General features: G+C 45.8%; 1 protein-coding gene across 5 annotated transcripts in view; it reads right to left on the bottom strand.

Moving 5' to 3' along the window:
- The window catches only part of LOC125636077 (putative E3 ubiquitin-protein ligase HERC3), a 145,238-nt gene that overhangs the window by 101,207 nt on the left and 20,860 nt on the right, over positions 1 to 23,171 (bottom strand). For 4 of the 5 annotated variants that reach the window (XM_048848638.2, XM_048848633.2, XM_048848635.2 and 1 more), the window contains exons 3-5: positions 3,182 to 3,341; positions 978 to 1,054; positions 128 to 349 (exon numbers count right to left, since the gene is read on the bottom strand). In XM_048848638.2, coding sequence (XP_048704595.1) covers positions 128 to 349; positions 978 to 1,054; positions 3,182 to 3,341 — 459 coding nt within the window. Of the gene's footprint in view, positions 1 to 127; positions 350 to 977; positions 1,055 to 3,181; positions 3,342 to 23,171 lie in introns of those variants that run through there. The other variant, XM_048848639.2, reaches the window with a different exon arrangement.

Genomic DNA, 23,171 nt, shown 5'->3' with positions numbered 1-23,171 from the left:
ACCCTTTGGGAGGAATCACGTTTCCGTGCTCTCTCCTATAGGCCACTTGGTAGGATGAAGGATTATTACAAAAAGCAAAGCCATGATCAGCGATCAGCTCATCCTCCACTGTTAAAGGTTCCAATACCTTGCTCATCACTTAAGCCCAGCTGTCCTGAGTTGTTTCTCCCCCAGCCAAACACAGCTCCGGAGAGAGACAGAGCAAAGCTGTGAGCTCCGCCGGCAGCAACCTGAGCCAAGGGGATCCCATCGAGAGATGTGACGCGCTGCGGGCTGGTTTGAGAGGGGCATTCTTTACCCAGGCCCAGCTGGCCATAGTTGTTCTGTCCCCACGTGAAGAACTGTCCGTCTGAAATGAAGAAGGACAACTGAAGTTAGTAAGTAAAATCTGCCCAACATGGAAACAAATCTGTTACGCCTGAATAAGGAACAGTGCTGTGGGCTTCAGTGCTACTGAAGGCAGGAGCGGTGACCAATACGCTACTGGCGACAAAAATGTGCACTATGGAGCTACCAGGTAAAATAATAAATAAAGTGTGTGACTGACTTAGGAGATTCAGCAGATATTATGGTAAAACAGACCGTGGATTAACAGAGTGGAAAACTACTCTGGCTTACACACTGCCACATAGAAAAAGGCACATGTTCTACATGCTGAAGAGCAGCACCCAGGAATGCTTCTCCCAATGTCACAACGACTCTAATCCTGCAAAGACTTAAAAAGAACTCTAGCTGCCCTACACCAGCCTGACCAGAATTCTCTCCTCATTTCCTTGGGCTCCCTCCACCCGCTTCTTGTCTCCAGTGGTTTTCTACAGACTTCTACTTTGATTGCAAGCCCCTTGGGCAGGGCTGTCTCTTTGTTATGTGAGCACACAGAGCACAGCACCATGGGCCCATGGCCTCTAAGGACTACCACAACACAAATATTATTAATTATTATTATTATTAACACCATCGACTGAATGCGACAGTACCTGCCGCAAGAGCTAGGCAATGCCAATTGCCACAGGAAACCTGCAGTATCGTCTGTTGGTTCAGTTTCTTTATTAACCTAAAGAGGAAAGGTTTTTTTAAAATGTAACCACACACACAAGGAGATTAGAGTTCATCACATCTTGCCATCACACATGTTTATTCTAACCCCAAACCAATATTTTACCTGCAACATCTGTTTCCCCTACTGTGATATATAGTCCTAATTTTGAGGAGATTATAGTCACACCCATTTGGGTTACAAAGTAGTGGAGAGGCTAAAAACACCCCTGGACACTACAGACTTCAACTAGCTTTAATAGAGCCAAGCAAACTTTTTCAATACAGCTGAGTTCTATCATTTGTAAATTGCTTAGAACAGCTCGTTCACAGAGTCTATAACGCTAGCCTCTGTCAAGCAACTGGTGTTTTTCTAGTGTCAATGAATGGGACGTGCAGTTTCTTTCCATTTACTAGCTTAAGGTCTTGCATGGAGAATGGCTTAAGGCTCATAAGATGTAGTTATTTCTTTGAAACATTCAGAAAATGGCACTGAGGGGGTTTCCATTTTTGCTTCAATGATTTTTGTATAACTCTGCTCAAGTCACAAGAGATGTTTTCCTAGCAGCCAGTACTGTAGAGTCAACCTGACATCTGCGAGCCAAGCTGGATTACTTCAGACCATGCATCATCAAGATTCTGAAACTGGAACTTCGTTAACCGTTTTGCTCATGATGCACAACCTAGAAGAGCTTTCAAGGTTCCTCGTCCATCTCTGTATTGGCTCTGCTGGGCTACCAGGAACAAGTAACAGAGAAAGCATATATCTGCCCCTAAAGTAAGGCGATCTGACTCAATACGTACAGGGACTAGGTAGCTGGATTAAGGTGATGTTTTTCATCATTTTTCAGATGATACCAAGCTTATTATGCTTTTTAAGACACTTTGAAATGATAGGAACAAATCAGATTAAACAAACGTTAAAAACATCAGCGCTATCTAAAGATTTCTGAGTAATATTAACGACAGTGCTGATATGGGCAGTTTCATAGTTCCTTATTAAACTGTGATGTGCCATAAACTCAACTAAGTGAAATGAGCGAATAGGCAACATTGTATGAGGTTTTCAAAATCACTGCTCATTCATACATCCAAGTTTACTTCTCTAATCTTGAAAGACAGATCCCATAGCACAAGAATTTTTAGGGAGTAAGAGGGTGATTGGGTGCTAATCAGCATTTTCATTGCATCCCAACTCCCCCCGCCCTTCTCACACAAAGTTCTAAAACATTATATCATCAGGGGAAAAAAGTATCTGCTAATTCATGCCCCATTTTTCCTCCTGAGAAACCAGAGTGAGAGGTCCATTTCGTCTGTGATACCGTCGTATAACGTACTGGGTTGTACAGCAGAACAAAAACTCATCTCTGGACCAAAAGGAATGAATGACTTGCAAGGTCCTTCACTTGTAGTTTTTATTGTGTTTAAAATTTCCCAAGAATTGACTGGTGTATATTACCAAAAATTAAAAAACACAAGTGAAAAATAAATGCAAAAAAATTCAATTCCGTTTTCAGGGTCAAAATCGGGGTCACTAGGGAAGGATGAGAGGACAGAAAAAAGGCAATAGAGAAAGTAGGAATATTTCTCACCCAGAAGGCAAGATGGTTGCTCAGTACCCTGGGCGGCCCATGTTACTGAGCCGCCATCTCTCCTACTGGTCCAGGGAGTTCCGACCCTTCTTTTATGAGTACTGGAGCACACACGTGCATGTGTATCTTCCACTACATTGCCTCCCTTTAACAGTCTTGCATTTACACTGAGACTAAATCATAATTAACATAAATAATGTAACGGACTGGATTGTCTTAACTTAATCCGTATTTTCATGTACTTGAAAGGACCAACATTCATTGCACCGGGGGGGGGGGGGGGGGGGGGGAAGGGTAGAGAATCAGTGAAAACCAAATAATAGCTTTTGTAAAACCTGAGATTTTTTCCAATAAAAACCAAACCCAAAGGGCCTTGATGACTTGATAAGCAGAATACGGATGGGGAGAAAAGTCCTCCCTTTATTACTCTTAAAACAAGGAGGGCACACTGAAGTTAATGAAAAGATTCACCCAGGCCCAGGAAGAAGAACTAGAAGATCTAACTTTATACGTTGCATGTGAAAACTTTAGCATTTAGTTCCTGTAAACTTTACCTTGGTACTGCCACAGAATCTTCTGTAGTCGTGATCCCCAGCTGTCCATCACTACCTGCACCCCAGGCAAACAGCTGGCCCTGGTCACTGAGTGCCACACTGTGAGACTCTCCGCAGGCAACATGGACTATGTGCTGATCTGCCAATGCTCCAATTTGCTCTGAGGAAGACAGGAAACCCACTAAGCAATAGGGCATCTCTCATATTTATGCATGGACATTACAGCCCTGTACATACACCACATATACTTGAGTATAAAGAAGACGTGTGTTTATACAGGACCTAGCATAATGAAATCCCGGGCTTGGTTGGGAAGCCCGCTACGCACAACTAGAATACAAACGATGAAACAAAAATTGAATTACACCTCTGTTTATGGTGCTTACCTGCATCCCCATCACCCATGGTATCGGATCACCTCATAACCTTTAATGTATTTCTCCTGAACTGTTTCCACAAACATGTTGCATTTGTGACCAATGTAGTTTTAAAAACCCAACACCCACACTGCAGCAGAGAAAGACAGAGTTTCAGAAGAGCTCAGGAACTAGCAGCTTCCACTGTGGCACGTATCGCCCAATTTTCAGGGGAGCTCAGTACTCAACACGCCGGGCTCTCTTGAAAGTCTGGCCGAGACTGTGGCTGCTGAGATTTTTGAAAGTCTAGCCTGATGTAGCATGCGAGTAATGTGTATCAAAGAAAGTGTTATTAAGGTACAGATGCAGGGCATGTTGCAGCTAAGTATTTAGGGAGCTAATAAAGAGAGTTATTCATGAACTGGACTGTCCCCGTCTGAGATTGCCTCACTCAGCTCTCTTGTGAGGAACCAGTGAGTGATCTAGCAGGCCCCTCCAAAACTCCTCACTCCTTCCCTACTTTACCCATCTTCCTAATGCTAGCTCCACCACTCACCTCTCTTCCCTACTCGTTTCTTGGGGCAGTACCCAGCTTACCAAAGCTGAGCTGCTAACATATCACACAGTACCCAGACTGAACCAGGTATAAATCAATCGACCCTATTAAATTACTACAAATTATAACACTCTCTCCTGTTTGCATCAAACAGTGAGTACATCAAGAGACTTTACAGAGGAGTAAAAGTCTGTCACCCTGCCATAAGAATATTGTCTGCAATTAATTTTTCACTACTAAGTCATCCTATGCATCTGAAATAGCTTTAATGCTATTGTAGCATCAGCGATCACGGCACTTTCATTACACAGGGTTTTTTTTAAGTGCTTACCTAATTAAATGGAAAATTCCTGTCTTGCAATAAGCTGGCACATGTTTGGTAGCAAAACTTTCCCACCAAACTTGTAAACTCAGAATTATTTTTTATTAGACAAAAATTAAATACAGATGGAGCTTTCAGACTGGACCAAAAAGGCTTTGCTCTGTAACATGCAGGCAAGGGATTCATTTTCATAAGAAAACCAGATTGCCTACAGCAGGAGAGGGAAGGGAGGTGAGATTAAATTCTATGAAAATAGTGATCAGTACTTAGTAACTTAGTCTCTGTAATGGTAACTTTTTCTACCTAACTTAAGATTTTCACCTTGTCATATAACAGGAAAAGTGGACATGCCTAGCTCAGGACCCAGTTGCCAAGAGCAGCCATGTAAGTTACACACACGAGTCCCAGGTTTGGGCAGTTCAGTGCCCAACTGCAGCACTCTGTGGCCTGTTTTGTGCTATTTGCGTATGTGATTTGGGTGGCCTGTTTTTACAGACAGGCTCCAAGCAACTGGCTGCTGCATGGGGGCACCATGGATGATGGTAAGAATAGAGCACAGGAGTAACACACTTCAAGATTGATTTTGGTTCTAGTTCTAGCAGTCTCTTCTTTTTTGTGGCCAGACAATTGAAAAAAGGATGTCAGATCATCTTTAAGCTCAACATGTAGCATTACTGCCTTAGGGTCTGAAAGTCCCCAATTAAAATCCCCAGCTGGAAAGGAATCTTCACAAGAAAACAGAGTGAAGAAATGTCAAATAAAAACACTCCTTCCATTCGTGAGTAACTCGCTTTGTTACCTTCTTAACTATAAACTGCAGCCCACCTCTCCTGTTACCTTAATTGGGCTTGCTATGATGCACTTACCCATCTGTTATTACAGGCTGTGCAAGGTCTATTCAATATATTCATCACAAACCCACCAGTTTCCCAAGTCTGTTCTCTGCACATAGTGCTCTGCTCATAGCCAAGAGCTCCAAAGGCACAGCCCATATGCTCTGTATTAGCTACATCCTCTTCTGATCGGAACAGACGTTTAAGCCCCACACACCCCTCTGGTACGTGCAATGCACCATGCTATAGAATCTACTGCTTCCCTGTTGAACAGTACAAAGTGTTACAGGCAATGGGCAACTACTTCCCTAACCCATCCTCCGTCCTACACTCTGTGAGGGGGTAAGACAGACCATTTAAATGTCTGATGCATGTTTACAGGTTCCCATTGGCAATGGCATGCGATAACTAGATGTCAGCAACAGGCATTACTGGATTGAAAATATGCAGAGGAGAAGGGTGTGGCTAGTGCTTTTTATTCCCACTATCTTCCTTTTACCATATTTGCTGGAGAATCATAGGCCCAGCTGAGGTAGTTTAATGCACACAGGAGTTCACAAAGTAAAATGGTGTGAATCCTTAGAGAATGGAAAAGTGTTTAAGTATCCAAGCAATTACGTTAAAGAGTCAACCTCATCTGACAGCTCTGTAACTCCAAACTGCAAGTGTTTATAGAAAACACACCCAGTCACATCCCTTCATTTCAGAGAACAGCCGCGCCCCACTGCAGCATCTATGTTCGGAGCCAGCGTGCCAGCTGGCAATCCCTGAGGGAGTTCTGAAATGTAGCTCTTCTGTCCACAGGGCCACTTTATTCACCAGCTCCCCGCTCACCCACTTTTCCTAGGAGAAGGTAACAAACTTTGGTTTATTTTAGGATCATCCTCATTAGATTTTTTTTTTAATACAAATTGGACCTAAGTATCAAGCCCTGTCAAGCTATACTTGGTGCAAGGTCTGTCCCAAGAGAGCTAGGGGTAAAGGTGGCTTGGCTTCCAGTGTACATTTAGATCAGCCCCAAGTTTGCTCTGATTTACTCCCATCAGTGGCCCCAAGGGGCAATTTTAGCAACTGGAATGAAGAGATGCTGCAGCCACAGTCTCTGCACAGGTGGAATTTTCCCAGCTGATAACATCCCCCAGCTTTACAGCCCCTTTGCATCAGTGGAGCAACACAGAAGGGTTAGTGTACAATGGTGAAGAGGCCCACTGTCTTCAAGACAGTTTGACTTCACAGCAGTGTAGGAGTAGTGCCCAGTTCTGGTAATTGGGACCCCTGCATTCTATTCTTGACCCTGCAGCCTTGGACAAAGGGAGCTTCTCATCGATTTCAATGGGAGCAGAGGTAGGCCCCTGCTGAATGGGAATGAAAATACCACCTTCAATCTCTGAACTTTGGTTCCCTCCCCATCTATAAAACAGGGATAACATCTAATCCCCAAGGAAGCTTATTTGTAACACACACTGTGAGATCCTTGGAGGCAAGGGCCTATTAGAAGTGCAAAATTTTAAGTCTCTCATGTTGACCGGGCTCACACGGTCAGTTTAATTTTTGTTTTGATTTTTTAAATATTTCATTTAACTATTTTAGTTAAAAACAATTTTAACAAAAAGAAACCTGATTTTAAAAAACTTGAATGTTTAACTAAATTCAAAAATTCATATGCTTGTTTTGTTAAAATATTATGTTTGCGGTTGAACGAAAAAATCCAGAAAAAATCCAGTGGTTGTTTTAGTTAAACAACCAACAAGAATGCACTTTTATGTAGAAATCCATGATTAAATCAAGTCTTCCTGACTAGTGATTTAAATCAATTTGATTTAAATCAAATCCACCCTGATTGTCTGCATGCAAGATAAAACCACTGCACCATTAATCAGGCCTTCCTTTTCCAACTCATTTCCTAGTCAGGTGGTGTTCCCTTCCCCGACGCAAGAGGCACCCTTTGCCATTTGCAAGACAGGTTTTCACCAGATGATTTATTATACATCTAGTACATATAGCACCAGAAGCAAGCCTAGTACTGCACAGATATAGAACAAAAAAGTTACCCCAAGAACCGTGCCATCTAAATGTAACAAATGTTATGTACTGAGGCTGCACTGGCAAAATTCGGATCCGTCATTCTCCACTGATGGTGACAACTGGTGGAAACGGCAGTGTAGACAAGGTGCAGGCTTTTCCAACACATTGGTGTGCCTTCCCAGCTGAGACACCACACCTCCTCCAAGGCTTGGCAACAGCAGCTTTGCAATGTAGGTTAGGTGAAATGACCAGCAGTTACCAGCTTACTGCCTGAGGGCGATGAGTGCTGCTCATGATATATCTGACAGCTAGTGTTACACAGGGCATGTATGGTCCCATACAGTGCCCACACGCCACACCAAGAGAGTACTAAGGCTGCAACTTGAATCGCTCAAAAGGCAGGAGATGCCGAAGTCGGCCCGCGTAACTCATTCTGCCTCCTTGTGCATAAGCATTATGACCATGTTTAATAAATGCCACTCACTCCCCGGGGGTCCTGCCGAAATAACAGCACGTGACTGCACAGCAACACAGACACAATAAAAAATACATAATAAAAAAAACAGTTGTGTGTGGGGGTCCAACAAAACGAGACTGGGAAGTGGAGGGTTACGGTGTCTTCATACCTCACACTAACTTTTAAATCAAACCCCATTTTCAAAGTACCTGGTGGGACGAGTCCCCAGACATGTCACCCTCCCCCCAGCACATCTTTGGAGAATGCCACCTCCCCTCACCCATGCATATATGAAGTCACTCTATTTTAAGGCTGACAGCAACCACGCACATTGACTCAGCCAATTAGAAAAGTCACCTTTGCAGTGCAGAACACGGAGGTGGCTGTGCTGGTCTGAATCACAGCAGCGTGGATGAAGTCAACCACAGTGATTCAGGATCTGTGGATTTTGTTCCAGAAAGAGCCGGATAACTCAAATATAAAGATTTTTTATAGCCAAGAAGAAACCCAGGTTATCATGGCAGTAAGCAGTAGAATCCCTAGCTAACAACAGAAAAAACAGTGCTCGGCTAAGCGACTAGGGTTGCCGGGCGTCCAGTTTTTGATTAAAAGTCCGGTTGACAGCGCAGCGGGGCTAAGGAAGAGGCTCCCTGCCTCCCCTGGCTCCGCACGGCTCCCGGAAGCAGCCAGAATGTCCGGCTCCTAAGCGCGGGGCAGCCAGGGAGGCTCCATGTGCTGCCCCTGCCCTGAGCAGCGGCTCCGCAGCTCCCATTGGCCGGGAACTGCAGATCCCACTGGACCCTCCACCTAGGAGCTGGACATGCTGGCCACTTCCGGGAGCTGCCTGAGGTAAGCCCCGATCGGCCCGAGCCTGCACCCCAAGCCCCCTCCCGCACCCTAACTCCCTGCCCCAGGCCTGAGCCCCCTCCAGCACCCAAACTCCTTCCCAGAGCTCGCACTCCTCACCTCCTCACACACCCCAAGCTCCTACCCCAGCCCAGAGTCCCCTCTCACACTGAAAATCCCTCCCAGAGCCCACCCCCAAGCCTCTGTCCCAGCCCTGAGCCCCCCTTACACCCCAAACCCCTCATCCCCAGCCCCACCCCAGAACCTGCACCCCCAGCCGAAGCCCTCACACTCTCCCACATTTCAACACCCAGCCCCAGTCCAGAGCCCTCTCCCGCACCCTGAACCCCTCATTTCTGGCCCCACACCAGAGCCTGCACCCCCAGCCCACACCCCAACCCCCTGACCCAGCCTGGTGAAAGTGAGTAAGGGTGGGGGAGAGTGAGCGATGGAGGGAGGGTGGATGGAGTGATTGGGGGTTGGGCCGCCAAGAAGGGGTGGGGCCTCAGATAAGGGCAGGGCAGGGGGTGGGGCAAGGATGTTTGATTTTGTGCAGTTAGAAGTTGGCAACCCTGTAAGTGACTAGGGTCATGAAGGAGCGTATAGGCTTTGCCTGAAACACTCTACTCTGGTTGCTTCTGGGAAAGCTTTGTTTGACTCACTGAGGCAGGTGGCTCATTATCTGGTCTGGATCCAAGGGAGATGGGGAAAGGGGGAAGTGAGGGTCATCTAGGATGTGGGCTGAGTAGCCTGAGAGAGGAATCCTGGGAAGTTTGGGGAAGTTTGAGCCTATTTATTTATGTTCCCTGATTGTTGTTTTGTTTGTTAATAAAGCCAAAACTCAAATGGGGTAGTTACTAAAAACAACGCTGGCAAGTCAGGCAATTCAGAATTAAATTTCAAACTAAAATGTTTTCAAATTAAGGCATGTTCAAAGCACCGGGCAGCTGAGTGTTTACTCAGTGAAGGTACTAACAGCAACCTTAACTTTTCCCTTTAGCTCTCTCTGTTCTCTGCTTGATTAAGGTAGATCAAAGAAAGAAAGATCACATGAAAGAAACTTAGCTATTCCCTGTTCTATTGCACAAGCAGTTAGAATAATATGGTATTGTGTTGCAAGATGATCTAGTAACACCACTTAGTTCTTATAAGGTCTGATCCAATGACCACTGAAGTCAATGGGTTCTTTCCACTGAGCTCAGCAGGTGTTGGCTGAAAAGCGCTATGTGGCCTGGACCAGTCATTCACCGGCATTTCATCACAGCACTTTACAAAAGGTGGTCAAGTGTCAACAGCAGGTCACAAATCTCCAGAGAATGAGGGCTTGGTGTATTAAACATGAACATTCAGCTGGCATCCCACCACCAACCTTCTCATCACGGGCTTCTAACAGATGCTTCTGCACCTCCTCATAATGGCCCTATTTCTACAGTACACAGAAGCCTGTGCTTTAAGCCTCATTGAAGTCAACTGAGTTTAAAACATGCTTAGACACCCTGCTGAATTGGTGCCTGCAAGACTCGAGCAGGTAACACAACAGTTCAACTGACTGTAATCAAAAGCACTCAAAGGTAAAAACGTACCAAGAACTCTCTCTCCTCATCACACTCTGATCACCTCTCTGTGGTTTGTCAGCACCACCCACATCATCCGATCAGTTGCAATCTTTACCACTGTGTTATCTATAAGTATAATTGGTAGCTCCTTAGTCTGTTATTTCTAACATCCGTAAAGCAACATTCATGCTAAAGGTGCCGTAAATACCAACACAACTTTAGGACACTCCTAAGATGCCATTCCTGTTAAGTCTGTCTGGAGACCTGTGAAGGCCGAAACCAATCTATTACCGCTCCGGATGACTGATAGCCCATTTTCAGACAGGTTTCAGAGTAACAGCCGTGTTAGTCTGTATTCGCAAAAAGAAAAGGAGTACTTGTGGCACCTTAGAGACTAACCAATTTATCTGAGCATAAGCTTTCGTGAGCTACAGCTCACTTCATTGGATGCATACTGTGGAAACTGCAGAAGACATTATATATTCATGGTCTCTGTATATATAATGTCTTCTGCAGTTTCCACAGTATGCATCCGATGAAGTGAGCTGTAGCTCACGAAAGCTTATGCTCAAATAAATCGGTTAGTCTCTAAGGTGCCACAAGTACTCATTTTCAGACAGGAAACGACACACGGCACCAACTCAAAAGTTCACTCATATTCACAGGAGGAATACCACTCCTGCAGACCAGGGTGTGACACTATGGCTGATCTCTCAACACCCTTTCCTATGGCAGCTCACGCACTCTTGGACAACAGGGTTACTGGCCCTTTCCCATGCATGGATCATCAGCCCTGGCCAGGGAGCTGAAAGCTACATTCTTATTGAGTAGAAGCATCGGTGGGAAAAAGAGAGTAACAAGTAAATTCAGGAGTCCATCTCCACACCCACCTTCTTCTCCACTTGATCACAGATTAACAAACTACTCTCTAGCTCAACCAGAGTTGCTGCAATTATGCACCAGATTGGCCTTTCGTCCTCTCCACTTTGTGACTGTGGGGAAGAATCACAGACAATAACTCATCTGATAGAAGAGTTCCCAACTTGGCATTTGAAGGGCAGTTTACATCACCTACCCTCCCTTGATACAGAGACTATCCTCTGGTCTTTGAGCTTGGATGTCTGCATATGAGAAGAAGAAAACTGTCTCTGTATGCTCAGCCGCCTCAAACACCAAAGTATAATCCCCTGGAACTTGCGAGGCTTGCTCTTTCTTATATCCATCCAATGGCCATGCTTTACAATTCCCAAATTTGAGGCCCCTTTTAATGCTTCTGGAGAGGAAAGGTGGGGGAGAAAGAGAACAGGAAGTTTCATTGGAACCAAAATCTTCTGCAACAAAATCTTCCGGCAGCCAGATTTGGTCTTTTAGGAGGCAGCTCCATTCACATCTGAAGCCTAATTCACCACTAGTGCGGATCAGTTAGCTGCATCAACAATGGAAGCTGCAGTGCAGCAAGGCCTTTGGTATGTTTACTACAGTGCCATCTGAATTGCACTGGAAGGGAAAGAGAAACGGAAACAGATACAAATAAAATGTTGTATCATGAAATAACAATTTTAGGAGTGGGGAGAAGAGAGAGAAATGGAAATTTTAAAGGAAAGGTAAGGCAGCGGCAACTGTCCTGGGGCATGTTGTGATCACCAGAGGAGCTACAGACTCCAGCAAATCAAGGCTGGTGACTGCCAGGCAATGGGGCCTCAACTTCTGCTGTCTTCTTTCATCCAAGGCACTCTAATGATGCTTATCTGCCTATATGTAACGTGTGCCACTTCACACTGAACATGGCCTGAGTAAACCCTGCTCCAGTTTATGAAGCTACTTATGGTAGGGCTAAATATAAGAATTCAGGAGCAAAACGTGACATGTTCCCTGCTCATCTGTATACCCAGAATAGCTGACAGCTCAGAGCAGCCCCGGGGCATCACACTGCATCTACTTCATCAGCTACCCCAACTCAGCTGCGCAGCTGACGGTCATGAAGGTGAAGTTTCCTCTTGACCAAACATGGCTGCTTGGTCTTCAGCTGTGCCCAGCCCTTGGGAATGTTATGAGCACTCTCAATGCCTCATCGACAACCCAGAGACAGGCTGGTTCTCTCGCAGCTGACAATCAGCTAGAGATGGTTCTTAAAATGGCCACATGCACATACAAGGCTCCTGAGGACAGGCCATCGGTTGGGAGAAGAAAGCCCTGTTGGGATAAACACTCTCCCTTCCCACATGGGTAAGGCTAAGATTTTGTCATGCATATTTTTTGTAAAAGTCACAGACAGGTCACGGGCTATAAAGAAAAATTCATGGAAGCCTGTGACCTATTGGTGACTTTTACTAAAATGATTCATGACAAAATGGGGAGCTGGGGGGGGGGGATTGCCCCCCACAGCGGCTCAGAGCTCGGGGGGCCCCCACCATCTCTGGCAGCAGGAGCATCCCACAGTTCTTAGCCGCCACAGGCCGTGAGGGGACGCTGCAGCACCCAGTCACCGTGAGCTGAAGTCACGGAGGTCTCTGGAAATCAGATTCCATGACTTCCAAGACCGCCGTGACAAAACCGTAGCCTTACACGTGGGTCATGTGGCAGCAGTGGCAGCTCACCTTCTACAAGGGGACCACCACCAGTGATGGGAGCAGGAATCCCACCTCCCCAGCTCTCTTCTAGGGTCAGAGAAGGAGAGGTCAGCCCCCGGCAAATGGTTTATTTTTTAGTTATAACTAAATAACTAAGAGGTGGCCAGGAACGGGGGAGCGAAGACAGGTTCCTCTCTTTCCCTCCCACAGCAGTTGCACAATGGGGTTAATACAACCCCTATAAATTGTAGTGACTTCTGATGCCAGCTGGGGAGGGCAAAAGAGAAGGGAACCAATATGAGGCAAGCAGCACTACTCAGGAGGCAGAAAGCGTCTCCACCACCCACCACTCCATGACGGGAAAATCGGATCACCCGCCTTGCTTGCACACTGGTTTTCCCCTGATCAGGCAGGCTCAGTAATCAGCTGCCTTAGCACAGCATGCGAAGGCTTACCTGTCTTGAGGGCTGGATGGACATATAGATTAAAGGGCTTGGACATTAACACTAACATCATCTACAGCTTAATAAAAAAAAAAAAATCACAAGAGCCTCTGTCCATGTAATACTGCCCACAGGGGTGTATTATGGTGATTATTGAATACCTTCCCCACAGTATCTGGTATTTATCATTGTGGGCGCCTAGGTACCCAAGCTGAAGGGCCATTGGTCTGCTGTAGTATGTCAACAAAGAGAACGATGTTCCATGGCAGGGGAGTGGGTCTTAGCTCCGGCACAGCTTAGACAAACCTGCCAGGGATGGTCTAGGTTTCCTTGGTTCTGCCTCAACACAGGGGGCTGGACTTGACTTCTCGAGGTCCCTTCCAGCCCTGCATTTCTATGATCATTTCTCTTAAAACTGGTTCCCTCCTCTCCAATGCAATCCAGATCAATTTCACAAATACTGCTCAAGAATATCCTGCTACTAAGAGGGCAGAGGGATTTAAAACAGCATTTCAGACAGTTACTGACATTTTAAAATAACTTAAGTAACCCTCAGCCCTGAGATAGACTGATGTCATTTACACACTTTCAGAGTAATATGAGACAGTTCCCTGGTGTGGATTGGCGTTTACTCAGACCCGGGTTCATGAATCACTTTTGGTTAGCTTTAGGGAGATAAATTCATGAGAAAGCACATTCCAACCACATTGTTGCTTTAGCAATGATACGTAAGTGGTAGTTTGAGGAAGTATAGGATGTGCAACGAGGCAGTGATTTCACAGCTCCCAGATAGATACAGTATGAAAACAGCTTGCTGTCTCTGGAACCAGCTAGCTTAAAAAAAGGGGGGCAGGGATTCTTGCTGTAGTTCTTGTGAATATATTCAGGGTGTTTGGAGAAAACATCAAAATGCTGGACATTCTCATTGCCACGGGGCTAAAGTACAAATGAGTCATAAAAATACCGGAGCTAGAACATAGGCATTAATGGAAAACTCCAGTCTTCTCTTGTAAACACAGTAAAAACATTGTGAAGTTCAAGGCTAAACAATTCAGTAATTTAATAGTGGTTGTTCACTAGAAGAGCAGTGGTGAGGCATAAAGAAATATGCTCCCCAACATTAGTGCAGGAGTAAGGCCAGGAATCTGTAATGATATTACACTAAAGAAACAAAAAGAATAAATTTAGTTTTCTTTGTCTGCACAACATTCAAAGGGCATTCTAAGCCCTTGTGTAGAAGGAGCAGCTGGAGTAAGTCAACTGATTATCCTGACAAAAAAAAGTGCTTTGTTCATGGTTTGAGTGGAACTGAGGAACTGTAGAATGCAGGTTTACATCTGAGGTTACAGTTGCTGGGTAATTACCAGGCCTCTGGGACATTTCAGGTCTTGCCAGAAGAGAAACAGCAACAAGCAAGTGCCAGGTGGATTACAATTTTCCCCTAACTTGCTAGAATCTGTCCTACTGCTCCCTTAGCTAAGAGTTAAAACTCGCAGCACTATTTTCTTTATTGTCTCACTGGAAAAACAAAATGAACGTTAATCGAAGTTTATACACTTCGGGGGACGGGGGGGAACTAGGGTGAAGGAGACAAAGGATGCCAAAGTTAAACAATCAATAATGGGAATGTTGACTTTCATCTTTATGTATCCCACAAATTGTTCTAGCAGGGGCATGTTTCACACAAAGGTAGATCAAGTAAACGTGTGATTGTGATTGTGAATGATGATCTGCGGGTGTCCTTACAGGGGTAAAGGGGCTGGACTGTTTTCTGAAGGGAGGTTAACTTTTTCTGTGATTGCAGAAGAGATATTTCTGACCACTTTGACATTTTTCCATCTGCAATCTCTGATGCTTAACAAGTTCAGTGGTCCCAAAATGGTTTGTGCTCCTCTGCTCGGGTTTCCCTCGCCCAGAAAGGTCATGCAGGACAAGACTATAAAGTAGGAGCATCCTCTGATTGGCTCCTGCAGAACCGACTCCTAAAAGCAGAATCGCTGTGTTTCTGCTGCAGAGAGTGCAGAACGCAGAGTCGACAGTGGGACTGTGCGTTATTCCCAGTGCACTGTGGAGGTCTATTTTGCAGTGCAGAGGAGATGAGAGGGGGCTTGGAGGTGGGGCAAATACAAACCAGGAGAGCAAATCTGCCACAGGCCTAAGGAAGTGCACTACGGCAGCTCTGAGCTGTGCTGCCGCTCCCTGTGTAGGCGGGGGGAAGAATCTTGCACATTCCCTTTAGCTCCCTCATGAAAAGCCTCTTTACTTGGGCTGCATGGGCGGGAGCACCAAGCCCAGAGAGTCACTGGTGTTTAAAGTGCCTTTATTTCCTCTCCTTCCTGTTTCAGTCTGTCTTTCTGCAAACAAGAAAGGAAACTGAGGGGGAAGAGGGGAGCACAGCTGCAAACCAACAACCCTCCCAATTGCGCCACTCCTGCCATCCTGCCAAGTGGCTCTCCAATTTACCCCGCGGCTCACTCAGTCCGTACAGTCACCAACCCTGCCTTGCCCCCAGCCACCGCTTTCCATCTGTGACCTGCTCCCTCCTGGGGCTGCTTCCAGTGAGTGCAACAACTCCCGTTCGTGCTCCTCCCACAGTCTAAATGAAGCAGCCCTGGCACAGCTAACTCCTCAACCACCTGCAAGAGGTTAAGCGGGGACCAAGCCTCCGCAAGGCCTTTCCAGTCAAGATGCACATCTGTTCGCAGGTTATGATTAACAGATGAGCCAGAGCGAGCACTGAGATTTCCAGGCACAGCTAACCCTGTACTGGAGTTTAGAATAAGTGCAGCTCAATTTGCAGAATACAGGCTGTCAGGGACAGAGAAATCCAGGGGATATGGATCATTCTGTGGCTATTCCTACAACTCTCCAGAACCCCTTTTTTTTTTAAAAAAAAAGTAAAGCTTAATTACATGTCAAGCCTCCGGGCTGTGCCGATAGACTCCACAATGCAAACTGAAGCACTAATGCCTTGTCGATCTGCAGCTCTCCAGGCAATGGTGGTAAGGGAAGCATGGTTTTCTTTGCTTCCTGTTGCTAGAGGAAAGGTGCAAGCTTCCTTCCCCACCCCACCCCACCCCCATCTTAATATTATAGGCTCCTTGGGACATGGCCCATTTGAAAAAGTGGGCCCTTGTAGGACGTGAGGACCAAGGACCCACAACACCAAATGGAGCTCCTGGCACTATACCTCCAGGTACGAGGAAAAAAACCTGAATAAACAGCGCCTGTGTCTTTTAAATGGCTTAGCACACTTCTGGTGCAGCATGAATAATTAGCATGGTGAGCCACTTCACGCTGTTACACAGCATACCATATGTTGGAATGGTGCCGAATTGGTGTGGCCATACTGAACAAACGGTGAGCACATGGCTTCACATGACTGAACTGCAAAAGAAGATTCTGGGAGCAAAATCTTTCTCTTAGCATCAGACAGATGGCAGAGGTGACACTGACTGGTTCCATGCTGCGTGTATGATCAGTACTGATCTTTGGGTCAGCAAATATATCCACCTGAAAGCAAAGAACACGTGTAGAACACCCGAAGGGGAGCATGGGCTGACGGGAGCATCTCGACCCTGTTGAAGGACATCACGCAGGGGGCTGAAGTGAATGATTGGTAAGGGAGCGAATGTGGGGTAATATTCAGTTGGCACCACTCTGCAGTCTCCTCCTAAAGTATTAATTAGGTTAAAAATGAGTAGCTACACACCCACCGGGCACGCTTTTAAGACATGTGACTCCTTTGAGGAAAAAGAGTATAAAAATCAAGCAAATTAAATTACTGTTGGGGAATTCCTTAATTGACGCTTAAAGAAGCAACGCTGCTAGGCAGAACGGCCAAAACTCTGCTCCGTGGTCTCAAGTAGGCCTGTGAGCCAGAGGGGTTTCCAGGCAGCCAAGGCCTTGCCTCGAGGGAATCCGAGACAGACCCGAGGGCTGAGGAGACCAGACCTGGAGAAAAGAAGTCGTCCATAGAATTTGGTAACCACCTTCTCTGTTTGCCAAGCAGGAACTGTGTGAGGCCAGCACAGGGCCTGTTTGTGTATGTTTGCGAAAGAGAGGCTCACTAAGAGGAATGTATAGCTCTTATTGTATAGTTCTTTCACGTCTAACATAGGAGTTATGTACTTAATGTAACCCTTTACCGCTTCTGTAATTCCTTCTCGAATAAACTGCCGTGTATGCCAATTAATTACTGTGGACCTTTTTCACTGATATGACAGTAATCTGCTCCACTGGGAGCCAGTGAAGATCCATTCGGGGTAATAGCCCCCTGGTGCCAACACCATACACCCAACAAGAACCCTTGCCTAGTGCCCCTCAACCTGTTCTGACACTTCCATGCAAAAGCAACTGCTGTTGAAGTTACATGCCCCTTTGGGCAGCTGCACAAGTTGTGGGTCATACTGGGCAGCCAAGGCTCAACGTGAGATTGGACTCTAAGGAACCCATGCCAGAGGAGAAAGATCTTCTACACCCATGGGTGACTCAGTCAAAATTTACAAATTAAGTCTTGGGGAGCACATTTATATCTACTCCAATAGAAAGTAATCATGTGAAGTTGGAGATGTGGAGACATTAAACTGGTAGCTCTCGGGGGGGAAGGGGAGGGGAGAGAAGAGCACAAAGGGGAGGAAATACCCTGTCTTTGCAGAGGGTCCTTTCAATGGGGCTCTTCCACTTCTAACTGCTCTGATCTGCCAATTCTGTACAAGTGCTTGAATTAGGGAGAAGGGAGTTTGCAGAAAAGGAGTACTTGTGGCACCTTAGAGACTAACCAATTTATTTGAGCATGAGCTTTCGTGAGCTACAGCTCACTTCACTCAAATAAATTGGTTAGTCTCTAAGGTGCCACAAGTACTCCTTTTCTTTTTGCGAATACAGACTAACACGGCTGTTACTCTGAAACCTGCAGAAAAGGAGAAATCTCTAAAAGTTCTACTCTTACAGCCTATCCCCATTGGGTCTGATACCCCAGACTGGAGGGAGGACCAGAGTCCAGCCTGTCAGACTGGGATTTTACCGGCTGTTCCTGTATGATTTTTGTATTACAGCCATGTGCCTGCCTGAGGTGAAAATACACTCGACCTCTTTAGTAACCACTTTCTGAGACCTCTTGCATCTCCAGAGCTGCTCTCTGTAAGTGTGGGACACTCATCCAGAAGGAGCTACCTGAACACACACACTCCATCCTACTGTTTGATGTTTAAGGACATTGACAGAAGGAGGCTTTATAAAGTGACCATCTAATTTATCAATGAACAGATGTGGGGCAGGAGAAATCACTAGTCAGCTGGAATTAGGAAAGGGACAGAAAGTGGGACATTCAGAAGTGCTCAGTGCTGGTCTAACTCTGCTCGCACTGAAGTGGCTGGTGAAACTTCCATTGATTTCAACAGGAGCAGAGTTAGGTTGATGTGCAGCACTGTTGAAAGTCCCACCCAGAATGTTGCTAAAGAGCAGATGTCACCGAGGGAAGGAACCGTCTTGGCCGTGACGACAGAATGGCACGATCCCAAAACGCTACTGGAGGCTTTTGATGCAGCAACTGCAAAAGCCTCCACAGGGCAATAACGAGTGGGGATGGGAATCTCCCCTTAGAGATGCAGACTGTTGGGGGCCTGATCCTACCCCCACTGAAGTCACTGAGATTTTCCCCACTGACTTCAGAAGGCTAAGGACCGCCGAACATTTTCCCTGTTCTCTGAGACAGCAAAGCCGGGCAGTAGGGCAACGAAAACCTTTCCACATTCCAGGTGGGGCTCGGCAGCTGCCCTTCCAGCCAAGGCTGCCTGGGAGACGCAATGAATCTGTGCCTACCCTCTGGCTAGCTTGGGTTCAACGGCCTCCTAGGGGACCCTGGCCCACTTCTGGGGCTACTCCAGCCAGCCACAAACCCACTGGCACAGCTGGGATCACAGGCTATTTGCACTGCTGAAGCCACAGCCAGGGTTGTGCCAATAAGCCGGCAGGAGTTTGGGTACGTACTGGGCCCCAAAGCCTAGACCAAAGGAGAAGGCAGTAAAGTAACAGCACTGGCTTTAAGTTTAAGCAAAGCAAAGAGCTAGGCTGTGAGGTCCTCTCCCTATGCAGCCCTTTCCAGCAATGCTCAACAACTGGCCACCAGACTTCCCCACCTGCTTTCCACCTTGCCCCACCCCCCCGACCTCACACATGCAGGTGCTAAGATCGGAAGTGAATGCAAATGCATTACCCAGTCCCTCCCCCACCAGCACTTTGGGTCACCAGTGAGTCTACCCTTTCCATAGCTCCCCTAACTATAAAGTGAAGCCTTATTTATGGATTCACAGTTTGCTAACAGAGAGTAGGACAATAAGCCGGGTCATTTCGATTTCTAGCCATAAAAATCCAGATGGTGAGGGGGAAGGAGGCAGTTCCTATTGTCCCTACTCACAAGTTAAGCTGAGTAATTTAGGCCCTGACCTTGCAGGCAGGCCTCCTGCCGCCAACGGAGCAGCAAGCTGGAAGCCTTCAGGAGCTTTAAAACTTCTCTCACCATTCAGACTCTTGTATGGGTATAAAGGAACTAGGAATTTGAGATGGGAAGATGCTTTCCTTTCTTTTAGAGTACTGCGCTCCTGAGCATCCCCAGCTGCCTTTCACATAGCAAGCTCTAAACCCTGGAGAGGTGCGACCCGAATCACTGCTTTGAACGATAGCATGAGCAACACAAGGCCTTACAAATGACAATGACATGCTCTCTGAGAGCATGTGGTTTGGGTAACATTTTCAAAAGCAATTCAATATTTGAGATAATCAGCAGTAGGTGAAATGGCTCTTTGGTTACGCTGGAAAGGTGAACTCGGGATCAATCCAAGAGCTTCCCACCCCAGCCTCCCAATCCCATGCTGCAGTCTTGACAAAATCTTTATGGGAAGCAGCATGATCTAGTGGACAGAGCACCATACTGGGATTCAGGACAGCTGGATTCTATTCTGAATGCAGGCACTAGTATGACCTAGGGCAAATCACTTGACCTCTGTGTGTCTCCGTTTCCCCCTCCTACCTTCGTCTATTTTGTGAATTTAGACTGAAAACTCTTCTGTATAGTCTGTCTCCATATAGTACCTTTGCACAGAAGCCACAAACAAGATCAGGATGCCATTATGTGCCACAGCAATACAACTAATCAATAAGATCTGTGGGAAGAAATATTTGTATCCAGATGAATAAAAATGACTCAGTTGGGTACTAAGCCACACAAGTGTGTGATTTTTAAATGTTAGTCTCTGATTCTGGGTGGGGTTTTCAAAAATGCTGCAGTCACTTAGGAGCACAAGCCCCACTGAAAATCAATGGTATTTGTGCTCCTAAGTGAGCGAGGCACTTTTGAAAACCTCATCCTCCATAAATAACAAATTGAAAAATAAGTTGTAGGACCAAAGGAATTTCAATAGGACAAGGGTACTCAACCATTTCCAAGTCACCCGCCACCTTTCTTCTTATTTGCGCCACTCCACCCTTTACAAAATGAGTAGGGCCCTTTGTTTTCTGTTTTTATTTTATTTAATTTTATCTGGGAATTTATCAGTGTTGATTACTATTACAACAAAAACAGGTCGAAAATCAGTGGAAAAAGCTATTGATAATTTTTCTGGGTAAATATGGGGGTTTATTTTGGTGGATGGAAGGACTGGGGGGAAGTATTCAGTAGATTAATGCTTTGATGGATGGAATTCAATGTGGTTTGCTGCAGAACTAAAACAGAACTCAAAACACAACGCCACCTCTGAGTTTAAGAAAACAATACATCTCTAATCCCCAAATAAAACTTTTCATTTGAATAAAGAGTTTACTGTTGTAGACTTAGAACTATTAGCCTATAAATATTTACATTTAATAATTGGGCCACACCATTTGCAGTGCATACACTCAACTTCATCCTTTTCTCCTGGTTTTTTTTTTTTTTTTTTTTTTAAAGTTTTGAATACTTCCTTGTGTTCTGAAACGTATTGTGATACAGACTTTTGTTGTCTTCCCGTTTTAGCATGTCAGATCTTTAAACCATTATCTGCTAACAGCTTCAAATGTGTACGTGTTGGGTGTGAGATTCATCAGTACGTTCAGATGCACACACACTTCAGAGTTTGCATGAGTGCCTGTTTGTTTATTGTGAGTATATTCTAGACTAATACATAGCTTTACTTCAACAGGCAACTTTGCATACACACACAGACGAATGTATTATTGTAATACATTGTATGGTATGATATATATATATTATACCATACAATGTATTGTATTTTCCTAATAAAACAAATTATTTTTTATATATTTGAATGATACAAAGTAGGGTGAAAAATCAGGAAAAAATGAATAATACTTTTTGTATAACCTGGGATTTTTTCAGTAAATATCAGTTTAAACTGAAATCTAAGGGGCTTAAAAATGGGCCATTCCAATATACCGGTGAATCTCACGAAGGGAATTCTACTTTGAATAAAATCAGTCCTTTGATCCTGTTGTCTAACTGTGTATAGGCTAGGAAACCTTTTAAAAGCACATATCTGAATATCCACAAAGTTTTCAGAGAAGTATTTTTCCATTTCAGCATTGAAGAGTGCTAAGGGGTATTGCGGTCCCATGCACCAGGTTGCAACGCCACTCACTCAAATTTGGCCCAGACACCCTACTATCATGATGGAGGGGCAGTGGGGCCAAATTTGAGGGCATCATGACCCCGTGAGACAGGTCCCAAGCCCACTCATTCAAATTTGACAAGACAGAGAGGAGGCCGGGCCAAATTAGAGCGAATGGGATTGCAACCCTGTGAGTGGGAAGGCTGGTCACATCCCCCTAGAAGGTTTGATGGGGGATGTTCCCTCCCTACCCCAGGTTGAGAACTGCTACAATAGTGGATCACATCCACCTAGTCCAGTATCCTGTCACAAACAGGGCCCTGAACCAGATGCTTCAAAGGAAGGTGTAAGACAACTCCAGAGCAGACAAATAAGGAATAACCTGTCCCACAGGGGAAGTTACTTCCTCGCCCCAGCTCCCCCGCCCTTAGTGGTTGGCTAATGCCCTGCAGAATGAAGGTTTCTATCACTTAAATCTTTGCATCCCATGAAAGCGTGGAAGCTTTCACTATCCGTATTGTTCCAGTTGTACTGGACACGAGCCAACGAACGGGAAACGACGATGAATTTGAACACCACGCTCAGGCTGCGTCTACACGACAAGCTAGGGGTGTGATTCACCTACTTGTGCTAGCTTGAGTATAAACAGCAGCGCAGCCAGAGTAGAATGGGTAGCAGCAGCAGGGACACACACGCCCCAGTTTCAGGAGGGCTTGTGCTTGACACGGCTCAGTCATGGCTCCATGGCTGCTACCCGAGCGACTGCGGATAGGCTGCTCTTTATCCTCGCCATACCTCAATCAGAGCTAGCCTAAGTACAAATGCATGAGCAAGGGAATCACATCTCTACCTCACACGGGAGAAGTAGCCTGGATTGGGTGGGAAGTGTTGGTTTGGGTTTGTTTGTTTTTTTTTAAACCCGTTTAATATTCTGGTTTCAGTAAAAATCACAGCCAAGAAATCCAGCTCTTTGGAACACACTAGAATGAGAAAGATATAAAGCAGCTCCAAGCAAACTGGGATGTTACTGTTGCAGAGATGAGTTTTACAAAGCATCTGTAACGCCTTCCAGAAAAATAAAGGTAAGGGGATCGACTCACCCTTGTGGGCACATGGGAGGGGAGGGGTTGAGAACCCACAGTTTGTACACACAGGCTCTGCCAGTTCACAAAGAATGGGGAGGCGGGGGGGGGGGAGGAATACCTTGTTCTAGAGTTGGAAGGACAGGGACAGACTGTGGCACAGATTCTTCTGAGAACCTTGTGGGATGGGGTGCCTACCCGACACAAGCATAAAAGGGTTAACCTTGCCCTGCCCCAGAAGGAGCAATGGTGGTGAGTCCTTGTGTGAAGCATAGCCAATCAGGGAAGAGTTGTAGGGAGCAACCAATCCGGGCCCAGCAGGCTCAGATAAAAGGGAGCTG

Source organism: Caretta caretta, chromosome 4, assembly GCF_965140235.1.
Source record: "Caretta caretta isolate rCarCar2 chromosome 4, rCarCar1.hap1, whole genome shotgun sequence".
NCBI lineage: Eukaryota > Metazoa > Chordata > Testudines > Cheloniidae > Caretta > Caretta caretta.
The sequence above is the reverse complement of the archived record's forward strand: the minus strand, read 5'-3'. Positions and strand labels throughout refer to the sequence as shown.